General features: G+C 32.4%; 1 protein-coding gene across 1 annotated transcript; it reads left to right on the top strand.

Annotated features, from left to right (window-relative positions):
* Positions 1-10,458: 10,458 nt before the first annotated feature.
* LOC133875959 (vascular-related unknown protein 4-like) lies at positions 10,459-11,385 on the top strand. Its single transcript, XM_062314249.1, has 3 exons — positions 10,459-10,853; positions 10,964-11,014; positions 11,143-11,385. The coding sequence occupies exons 1-3, from the start codon at positions 10,545-10,547 to the stop codon at positions 11,281-11,283; spliced, it is 501 nt and encodes a 166-aa protein (XP_062170233.1). The 5' UTR covers positions 10,459-10,544; the 3' UTR covers positions 11,284-11,385.
* Positions 11,386-12,145: the final 760 nt, after the last annotated feature.

Below are 12,145 nucleotides of genomic sequence, written 5' to 3'. Positions count from 1 at the left end.
CGTCCGGAAAAAAACTGTTCATAAATGCCTTTTTTTTTTTTTTTTGTAATGAATGTTCAAACTCAAGAGCTTTAACTCTAATGCCATGTTAAGTCACCACTTATTCTAAAAATTTAAACTAATAAAAAATGATGAATTTAATCATTTAATTAATATTCTAACATCAACTAGGTATGTACTGAAGGTAGTTGTTAAGTTCACATTGATATAGCCTGCCTAAGGACAATTAATCCACATGAAGCCATGGAATAACCAAAAACCTTCAATGATGTACGAATTGGTGTGGCTTCCTAGTGGTCCACAAATATAACAACCAAATCAACATTTTCACATTGGATATCAAAATCCTTGACCAATTTTTTCGATCGGTGGCACCCACCTCCATACGCGAAATTTCTTATAAATTGGTTAATTTGTAGAAAATTTTATATAAATCATATCTAAAATTGACACGTGTCCTGAGAAGCACATGTTGTTTTAAAAAAAATATGTGCTTCTTATATCTTAGAGACACATGTCACTCTTATATGTGGGTTATAGAAAATTTCATACAAACTGATTTATTGGAAATTTCTGTTACTAGCAAAATTGATCGATTCATCCAGCCACTTTGCCTTTGTGAGTTTATCAGCTTGAAGTTCCCATTTAATTAATCATCTCCAATCTGTTAAATATAATAAAGTTTTCAATGTAATGAGAATATATAATTTATACTCCAAGGATTAATTGTTATTAATGCCGTAGAAATACAGGCCTAATTGACAATTAACAGGACAAAACTTTCATATTTAAGAATGCTCATGAGAGTATATGTAGTATATTCTTCTTCATGAACATTAATAGAAAGAATTTCCGGTTTCCAAAGAGTAGTTCAATTGGCTGGGAATCACGCCTCACGAAGCGGAGGTCATTAATTCGAATCCCCCATCCTTCCTCTTCTGTAGACATATCAAAAAAAAAAAAAAAAAAAAAGATAAAATTTCTGAAAGCTACTTAACGGAATAGGATACTCTCCATTTCAAATAAAATGGATGCTATCCATTTTATGGTTAGAATTTAAAGTTAATACATCTAATGATGTACATAATTTTACATTATTTTAAATTTTGAAAAGCATGCCAACATTAATTTTATAATATACACAGTTAGATGCACTAACTTCAAATCTTGACCTTTCATTTAAAATGAAGAGTGTTCATTTCATTTAATGAAATGGAGATCGAGGATCCTATTCCCTAATTAACAAATTAAGCCTCAATTCTTGTATACATCTAATTAACTTTCTCGATCTAGCTAAAACCCAACAAACGAGACGGGCTTTGGGCATGGAGGATGAACTTTTGTTTTCTTCAGAAAATGAATATCTATCATGAATATATATATATATATATATATATATATATATATATATATATATAGAGAGAGAGAGAGAGAGAGAGAGAGAGAAGAAAACAAAATGTGGTATATATTGGATATCACTATCTGAAAAAGAAAGCTAATTATATTCCGAAGCATCGACAGGCCTACGCAGCACGCAATTACGCATTGGGATGCATGTGCACCGTGTTTATATGTTAGCGACACGTGCATCTTTAATTTCCTCTTTAACTGGAAAACCACTTTATGCTACATGCATGTGTCTCTTTGTAGCACTCAATCATATTGACAGGTCCCTTTTCCCCCTATTAATTGGCTTAGAAAGAAAGAAAGAAAGAAAAAAAACCATATTGACTGGTCTGTTTCAGCCCTGTTGCCTATACTTACGTGCACACTTTGTAACAAAAACCTACATTTTATGTTTTGTCACAGTACGTACCTGATCAAAGACATAAGGTTGGTCGATATATCTGATATATATATATATATATCATGGTCTTTCTCCTTGTATATATCTGATTACTTTTTAGTAGTTCAGTTTGTGGACCAAGTTTTTCTTGGAGAATTAATGCTAGCCACAGACAAAAGGGTCGACCTATAATCTTCACCTACATATATATGTCAACTTCTTATGTCATCAAGAGCCACATATATATATCGATAGATGATATATAATTTCTTTGTACGATTTTTACTAACCAATTAAAAATTGAAATATATATATATTTCCCTCAAACTATAATTTTATTGTCAATGTTCTCATCAAACTACCAATTGTGTCATTATCTTTCTAAATTATCAAAAAATGTCAATGTCCCTCCCAATGACAAAAATATCCTTCTTAAAATTATAAAAGTTCTTAAAACTATATTAAAAACAAAAAAAAAAAAAAAAACTGAAAATTATATATATAAAAAAAAAATTTCGTTCTTTTTTTAGTTTTTTAGTTTTTTTTTCATTTTTTCTTTCTTTAATTTTTTTTTAAGTAATGTTTCAAATTTTTAGATTTTTTCTTCTTTTTTTTTTTTTAAAAAAAAAATAGTTAGTTTTTTTTTTTTTTGAATTTATATAGACATTTTTGTCTTATTGGGAAAAAAATTAGTGCTATTTTTGCCTTTTTGTTGATCTTGGAAACTGGATTTTTTTTTTTTTTTTTTTTGGTAGTTTAGAGGGGACATTGTTACAATTGGTAGTTTGGGCGGAACACTACCTATTAGGTGGTAGTTTGAGAATGATATGTGTACACAATACGCATCTAATGATGATTTTAAAATTCACATCAATGTTGGAGAACTATAGCATTACTCCTAAAAAATTAGACAGTATAAATGAGCAAAACATGTTGGAAGTAGAGTTTTGGTTTGCATTTTAAGAGTTTGTTTGGGTTTGCGACTTCAAAAAGTGAGTTTTAAAAATTGTGATTTTAAAATGTGTGATTTGAAAAGCGATTTTTAAAAACGTAATTAAGCGTTTAGTAAAATCACAGTTTGCCCTTTAAAATCGCAATTCAACCTTTAAAATGTTTATTTTTTAAAAAAGTACACATTTACTTGCAATTTGAAAATACAGATTATTTTACATTTTTAAATATTATTTTTTTAAAAAACAAACTTCTAAACCATATATTTTTAAAAAAATGTTTGGTTTATTTTTTGCCTTTTTTTTTTCATCTCTATACAAAAAAAAAAAAAAAAAAAAAAAAAAAAAAAAAAAAAGAAAAAAAAGAAGAAGAAGAAGACAAATTCACGTTTAAATATATATTTGGTGACTCATTAATTTGTCTGCGCGTATAAGTTCGCATGTGTTGGCATGGCATGTTCTGGCAAGCGGTAGGGCAGACTGTTTTTAGGCCTCATGATGATGATTGAACTTTGAAAGAGTCATGCATATGACCATGACCGAAATCTACGGTTGGATATATAACATTGATCTTCAAAAAGTAAAGAAAATTAAGAAAAGAAAAAAAAAAAAAAAAAAAAAAACATTAGAATATATTTGACCATCACTTTGGAACAATTAATCTTGAGGAATCATGTTTGGTTGGACCCACTAAATAGTGGTCACTACTCACTTCTCCATGTCATCAGAAATGAGACCCATCACCCTCCTCTTCTTTCCTTCTTTAATTTTTTTTTTTTTTAATATAGATTTTCCTTCTTTAATTTAAGGGCAGGGACCCATATAGGTCGCCCACTTTTAGGTCAGGATCCATATAATTAGAAATATGGGTGACTGGATGTGTGACCTGCATATATTATATATATATATTAGGTTCATTGTGGAAGACTTGACCTAGCTGGCTAGCTATACCCAAGAGTAATATATATCATATGAGATGGGGGTAGGTTTAAGCCCTTATTTGAGGCTTATAATGTTCGTGTTTTTTTTATCGGAACAAAATCTTCCTAAATATTCTAGCTAAGATTGTTATAAGGCTGATGCAAAGTCAATAATTATAAATTAGTGTACGAATTAAAGATGGTACTACTTTCATAATGTAATATAAAATGGACTTTATGAAATGAGGTTTGGGGTCTAATTAAGGGATTAAACATGTAAATGGGTGATCAGATATATATATATATATATATATATATATATATATATATATATATATATATATATATATATGAAGGATAGATTAGAAGATTACAACGAGGGGAACAAGGACGGAACGGTTCCCTCTCCCTTTCTCCCGTACGTATTGCTAACAAAAAAAAAAAAAAAAAGACAGAACCTAGGGTCAGAGATCATGGCCACCCTCGATTTTGAAACTTTTCTCAAAAAAATATGTGTATATATATATCTATACTCATATTTGGACTTAAAAATTAGGCTTAGCTTCTATCAAAATTGAGTTTGGCCTCTCGTACGTTCATGCTTTAGCCCCCACCCGATAAGATATCCTGGTTCCGTCCCTAGTCAAGATCGAGTATGCTTGCCTACTAATACTAGCTAGGCAAAGAAAATTAAGTGAAATTTTTTTTTGGTGCCCATTTTTTTTTTCATTTTTTTTATATTTGTGAATTTCGTCTTACTAGCTAGTTCAAATACTATCCTCTTAAAACTTCCTTTCGATGTCATGAAGGGGTACATTAAACAAAAAGAAGGGTCTTTTATTGAAATTTGAAAAGGAAAATGCACTTGATTAATATATAGAATTTAATTTCCAACATTGAAAATGAATCAAAATCTAAAAGGAAGTACTGCCTCAAAGTGAATATGGCTCCATATTGTTGTTCTTTTTATATTTTTCCAACAAACCTAGACAAAATCCCGCAATATATACTCCCCTTCAAAATCATGTAAGCAACAGTTGAGGCGACAATATAATGTACTTACACAACATCTATAGATTATACAACTTTGTCTTAGGAAAGGAAACCCTAGCCTTTGTCATGACCTTATCTGTTCGTTTTGGTGATTAAGGCTAGCTATTTCATGTCTTATGGAGAGTCTAATTAAGAGGGGCCAGTTTCATTTCCATGTCATAGGGAGAACATATCTCATCAATATCTAATTAGAAAAAAAAAAATCTCGTCTTTGTTTTTCCGATGACCTTCTTATCTTATGTAGGGGTACGTCGGTGAGTTAAAATCGATCTGTTGCTATGATCAAATTAAGAGTACTGTTTGAATTAGTTTTGGGATATGTTAGGGTTGTCTACTAACTCTGATAAGAGTTGTTTGTTAACTTGTGGAGTTGCAGGGCCTCTAGTGAGGCATGGGGGGTTCCCTTAAGATTGAATAAGGCTGATCGTGTGGTGTTGGCTGAGAGGATGTCTTGCTTCCAAGGCCAAGAGCTGGGCAAGCATAGCCATCTCTTATGTAGGAAGACTACAGTTGATTAATTCAATTATCTTTGTCATGCAAGTGAACTGGTCTTCTCTTTTAATTTATCATTCCTAAAGGTGTCATCATCCAAGCAATGGCCGGAGTAGATTCTCAGGTGTACGTTTCTTATGGAAGAGAGATGAGCTTAATAGTTCATGAGCTAAAGTGACTTGACATTATCCTTGTCTTCTCAAAGAAAGAAGGTGGGCTAGGTGTTAAAAAATAAAAACTTGGAGATGTGAAACATGTGTGGCTATGCTCCAATAATGTCAACTCCATCTAGTCAAGTTGGATTAGCTGTAATCTTATCAGGAATAGGTATTTTTGGGATATACAAAAAATCAGCCTTACATCGATGCTTATTTTTCGGCACTTATATTAAAATACTGGCGTTAATTTGTTTTGTTATCGACTTTTTTTCCTGGTGTATCTTACACAAGCTCCGAGAAAAGATTCACCGGTATAGGACGTCATTCTTTTAGTAGTCGATATGAAGACTAATAGGAATTGCTCTTGGTCTTGGTAAAAGATTTTGGAGCTTAGACGCGTTATTCGGATAAGGTATCTTGGTTGATGGTTCCTAGTTGTGTTTACTTGGTTACACAGGCTTGGGAGAACTTGTGAGACTTTCTTCTTCTTCTTCTTCCCCGAGGTGTTCAGGCACAAGCTAGTGTGGCATGGTAAAATAATTCTCCGCGGGCCACTCTTTTAATTTTTGGCTTGCAATTAGAAAAAGATTGTATACTTAATTAAGAATTGGTTGTTATTAATTGGCTTACTCAAGAAGATGAATTCTGGTCTGTTTGGGTGTTGAATATTTTTGAATTGGAATATTATTTTGATTTATTGAGCGAATTACAAAATTTGACTTTGTGAGATAAAATTTGAAAAATTTAAATAAAATATGATTTATTTTTGAAAAAAGTAAAATATTATTCTACATTTTATTCATTGTGCAAGCGAAATGTGCTTTCCATGGGTTTGGTGAAGAGAAAATATATTAACCATCTCTTTGTTTGCTACCCATATATATATATAATGTTCTTTGGGATCATAGAAACTGGCATGGGAGGAGTTTATTCATTGGCTAGCCTCCCAATTTAGAGTCAAAATATTTTTTCTCCATTGTAATTAGAATTATATATGGTAGCTGCTACAGCGGATGATTTATGGCGTGAGAAAAATGTTAGATTGTTCTACAGGAGAATAGAGATTCCGGTGAATTCTTTTAGAAATTTTGTATTTATGAACTCAGCAAATTATTATTACTTGTTTAATTATATTCTAATTTTTTCTAACATGTTTATTATAAAATTAACACACTATTGAACCAGTACAAGCACAATAGTCAAGGTTTTTCTTCGATCGGTACCGTTTTCATGAGCTATACTTTATCTGCAGCATAATCAAAGCCTAGTGAAATATTAATAGAAATATAAATACTGTCAAAAAAAAAAAAAATGACACGTACGTTCTAAATTGATTTAGTCACTACAAAAAAAAAGCAAATTCTGGACGGTTTTAAACCGTCCAGAAATGCAAAAAAAACCGTCTGGAATCAATTCCAGACGGTTTTTTCTAGACGGTTTAAAACCGTCTAGGTTATGGTGTCGCTAAATGAATTTTTGGACGGTTTGGGCCAAACCGTCCAGAAAAATTATGGACGGTTTTGCCCAAAACCGTCGGGAACCTATTTTTTTTTTTTTTAATTATTATTTTTGTCCAGCGGTGCTCCTTCTCGTTCTCCACCGGAGTCCAGGAATATACACCGAAAATCGATCAGCTCCGGTCACCACCATCGAGCCGTTCAGCCGCACCAAATCTGCTACAAGCTAGCTAATCGACGTCTTCCTCTGTTTCTCTTCCACAGCCACAACCAACCACAAATCAACCAAAAAATATTTCTGGACAACCACAAATCAACCTCAAACAATCAAAAAAAAAGCAAACCCGACAGCTTCAACCCATCCTCTGTTTCTCTTCCACAGCCACAGCCAACCAACCCCCTTTCACAAATCAACCAAAAAATATATACCTCAAACAATCAAAAAAAAAAAAGAAGCAAACCCGTCAGCTTCAACCCATAACAATCACCGAAACCCACCCCAATCACCAACCCATCAACTCCAACCCACAACGACCCAGAGCCGGTTTCGGCCGAATCAGCCCGGAAACCTCGACAACATCGCCAGATCCGTCGGAAACCCACGCACACCGGCATGGGTTTGACAGATCCGACACTCTCTCCCGCCATTCCGTTCCTGTCATCCCGATCCCGCCGTTCAGTCCAGATCCCGTCGCCCGTCTCCAGTTGCCGGCCGGAGAGAGAAGAAGAAGAATGATACCGTCGCCCGTCTCGCCAATCTTCAGTCGCGCCTTGCCTGATCTTAGGGAAAATCTTGGCCAAGAGGGATTTAAAAACACTGTGGGTCGTTGATAAATGAAAGAGACAGTCGAGATGTGGGGTTTATTTGAGGTGCGGATCGATGACATGGACTCCATATTTTTAAAAATAAAATTGCAGTCTGTAAAAATGCAGTCGGTTTAATTCAAACCGTCTGCAATTTTGCAGACGGTTTCAATTAAACCGACTGCAAAATAATTTGTAGACGGTTTTAAGTAAAACCGTCTGTAATTTTACTGACGGTTTTATTAAAACCGTCTAAAAATTTACATTTTCAGACGGTTTTTCAAAACTGTCTGTAAATTTACAGACGGTTTTTTTAAAACCGTCGTAATTTATTTTTTTACGGACGGTTTTTTGAAAACCGTCTGTAAAAATTTAATTCTAGACGGTTTTAAAAACCGTCCAGAATTTGCCTTTTTTTTGTAGTGAGTTTTCAAAACTTGGAAGTTTGAACTTTGATGTCTTTCCCTTTCTTTTTAATTTTACTCAAATTAAATATCTTTCCTTTAATTTTGTGCCTTGTACATACATTAATTATCGTAAAACCAAATATATATAGTTTATCATCGATCAAAACAAAGAATATGTTGTTTATATGTTCCCAATTATGTGGCATCCCTTCATATATCCTAGAGGTGTAAAGTTTATTAATTAAAAAAGAAAAACCAATCGTAATGCAATCTATGATGAGGTATATTGGGTCGACCGCAAAAACTATTAAAAAAAAAAAAAAAAATCAACGTCAGCGAAATACCAAACTGGTCATTAATTAAACAAGTAGGCAACAAAAGCCCTACAAGTTATATATAAGCTATTTTAGTTTTCCAAAAAAACAAATTTCTCGTTATATTTTATGTTTGTTTGTAGCCGAAGTCAATATTCTCAATACATATATATATATATATAATTCATCCATGATGCATGGGGGCCATCTTAATTGGTTTTCAACGGATGACCAAGAAAAAAGTTGGAACGAACGTGCGTGGTGATCGACCAAATTAAAAGCATTTCTATTTCTCACGAGATAGTGCAGATCGAGAATGTAATGTTGCGATCCATGCTTCATGGGATCAATAGCAAGTTGGTTTATAAGGTGTGTTTGGATGGCTGGAAAGGAAATTTTGACCAAAAGATTGAATTCCAATCCTATCTGATCATGACCCCAAGCTACTTATATATAGTGTCCTGAAAAAGATGCTTAGTATATAATTTTCGTGATGGTATAAAATACTAGTAGTTATCTAATCCAGTTAATAAAGATAGATGTTTAAGTATAATATATGGCAAAAACTGTTGCAGTTAGTAGAAATACGAGTAATGCTAGAAAGAAAACTTTTGTTTTCTTATTGTCCATCTAAAAGTGATGTGACTTTTAAAATTATCATTAGCTAAATTTAAAATGAATCACTATTGAACTTTGATGCAATAGTTATTTTAAAAATTACATCACTTTTGAATGGGCAAAAGTCTATCTTCTAGCATTAATTTACTCTAGAAGTACTACTGTGTCCATTATTCTATGGATTAGTTTTAACTTAACATTGTAGCGGGAGAAACTTATGATAAAATGGAAAACAAAATAGGAAATTAAGCGGAAAAAAAAAATGGAGAAAAATGAAGACTAGAATTTATGGGTGGTTCTGTGTTAGATACACGTACATGTTTACCACTAGGAAAAGAGTCCAGTAGAGCTACATTTATGTCCTCTTATATATATTTTCTTGATGATATTTATATTAGAAATGATCGACTCCTATTTATAAGATAATTAAATATTGGAATGGGTGAAAATAAGATAACTAAACCTGATAACAATTAATTAATCAATCTGATAATTAAACAAATTCCCTTTTATGATAAATGATTTTTATTCTTATCAATATATATTCTAGAGAAATGTTTTTTTTTATAAGTAAATTTGTTTTCATTCTTGTACCCATTTATTGTCCACATCCGTATAAGAAATACGTAAATTCACAATTGAATTTATGAACCCACACGTGAATCTTTCAAATTCAATGATAAATTTTATATATATAGATACTAGTATATTATAACTGTGGGTAGGTGCATGGGTTATAAGCAAGAAGAGGTTCTTATTTATGAGAGAGAGGAGAATATTAAAAATCTCTCATCATCATAATTAGGTTGCCAAAAATTAACAAAACCAAACATCTTCGATCTACAGCTAGCACAGATCCGTGGTTCAGTGGCAAAAGTGGGTAGTGGTCATGGTCTGAGTAGGTCTTAGAATGGAATATTGTTTGAAAAAGAAGATATAATATTATATATGCAATCTACATCATTGTGAAACTAATGGATCTATTTACGTAGAATAACCGAATATATATATATATATATATATAAAAAGAAGAAATAACAACTTCTCCTGAGATTAACAAAATGACCATACTGGTACAAGGTCGCTTTAATTAAGTGAATTCTGTGGCTGCTTCACCGCATTTGGTAGAAATCTGGTAAGTCCACCCTAAAAAAAATCTTTGTCAATCCTCTGTTGGTGCATGCGTACATATCTAATCTTCTTTCATATATATATATATAACAATGTCAAACTCTCTGTCAGTCTGTCTCTCTCTCTCTCTCTCTCTCTCTAGCATAATCCAAGTTTTAACTTCCCCAACTTCCTATGTCCCACACCAATATTACCAACTCATATGCTTCAGGATTCTCTCTCTCTCTCTCTCTCCCTCTCTCTCTAGCATAATCTAAGTTTTAACTTCCCCAACTTCCTATGTCCCACACCAATATTACCAACTCATATGCTTCAGGATTCTCTCTCTCTCTCTCTCTCTCTCTCTCTCTCTATATATATATATATATATATAGGTGCTTTCCTTTAAGAGGTCTTCTCTCAAGTCTCAAACCTCATTCAATTATCTTTTCTTTCATCTTCTCTTGCTTTTTGGATGGAGAACTCAACTAATTCTATGAGCAAAGCCCTCTCTTCCAATGAAAGATCTCCAGAGGAGAGTGGCTGGACTGTCTACTTTGAAGATTTCTTAGTCAACAACAACAACAACGAAGAAGAACACAGCTATTGCTCTTCCCGTTTTAAAAGCTCTTCTCTTGTTTCTGATGCTGCTTCTTTTGCCGGAAAAAAGTCTTTGGATAAGATCAGTAGTAAAAGATTGAGCTTCAAGAAGAGGAAAACAATCGGAGCTTTGGTTGATGATGCTCTAGAGGATACTGCTAGTTCTCCTGTCAGCAGTCCCAAGGTCAGAATTCTTTTCTTCTTCTTTTTTTTTTTTTTTTTTTTCATATTCGCATTCTTTGATCTTGTATGGAAAATGATCAATTTTTTTTTTTCTCTTTTCTGTTTCGGTAGGTTTGTAATCTGAATATTGCAAAACGGAACTATAATACAGAAATATGTCAGGTAAAACATTAATATCTATTAATTATTCCTTGTTAATTTTTTTTTTTTTTTTTTTTTATGGCTTTCTCAATCATATATATTATATGATCACCTAATTACAAGGAGCCTTTTGTATGTTGTTTTTATAGGAGAAAGGAAGTGCTTCAGGACAGATAGAGGGGAGAAGTACTGAAATGGGTTTTATTGGGAGAGATAGTGACTGCACAGAACTGAAGAAGAGGGGCCTTTGCTTAGTTCCTTTCTCTATGTTAATGAATTATTTTGGGTAATTCCAATTTAATCTTCTCTCTCTCTCTCTGTGTGCATGAACAAAAATCATGTTAAACTGTTGCTGTATATAATGAACTTAATTAAGAGCCATTATTTTAGTATCTCCAACTATTGAGAGCCACTTCTTTTCCTTTTTTTTTTTTTTTTTTTTTCCAAATATTGAGAGCCACAATTTATGCAGAAAAAGAAAGGGAAAAAAAAAAAAAGGTTTAAGTCGTCTTGCTTGCTTTTTAAGATGTCCCATCAATGCCTTAAATGCAACAAAGAAATGGTAAATATATTCAGAATAAATGGAGAGATAATTTTAACCGGCAAAATAATATAGGAAAGATGAAAAAGAAAAAAAAGCCAAAAAAAAAATCTTTTAATGTTCCTTCCTGTTTATTCTTTACAAGTCAAAAAGGCCATAATAACCGGCCTGCAGTATAGGAAAAAGATTGATATCCCGTACGACAACCATAAATCAAGTTGAGGTACGTCGACATTCCTTGGGATCCAGATTCCAGATCACCGACAAAAAAAAAAAAAAAAAAAAAAAGAGAGTAATTTTTGTTAACTCATCATTTATTTTAAAGCTTAAAGCCGAAATGATTTAACCAAAGGAAGAGTAAATTGTAGGGTAAAAGTTTGAATTTATGGCCTTAGATTTAATATCATATTAAATCATTACTTATTTAAAAAATTAAGTTGATAAAAAATGATAAATTTAATCATTTAATTAATAATTTAACAATTTGAACAACTATTCATACTTTGCAATATCGCTGCGATCTGGATGGATGAATAGGATGTGTTGGTACAATTGACCGCACGTCGATAATTCAGGTAAAGAGACTTGCAAAAGCAAAAAAACAGACATAG

Source organism: Alnus glutinosa, chromosome 8 (genome assembly GCF_958979055.1).
Source record: "Alnus glutinosa chromosome 8, dhAlnGlut1.1, whole genome shotgun sequence".
NCBI lineage: Eukaryota > Viridiplantae > Streptophyta > Magnoliopsida > Fagales > Betulaceae > Alnus > Alnus glutinosa.
The sequence above is the reverse complement of the archived record's forward strand: the minus strand, read 5'-3'. Positions and strand labels throughout refer to the sequence as shown.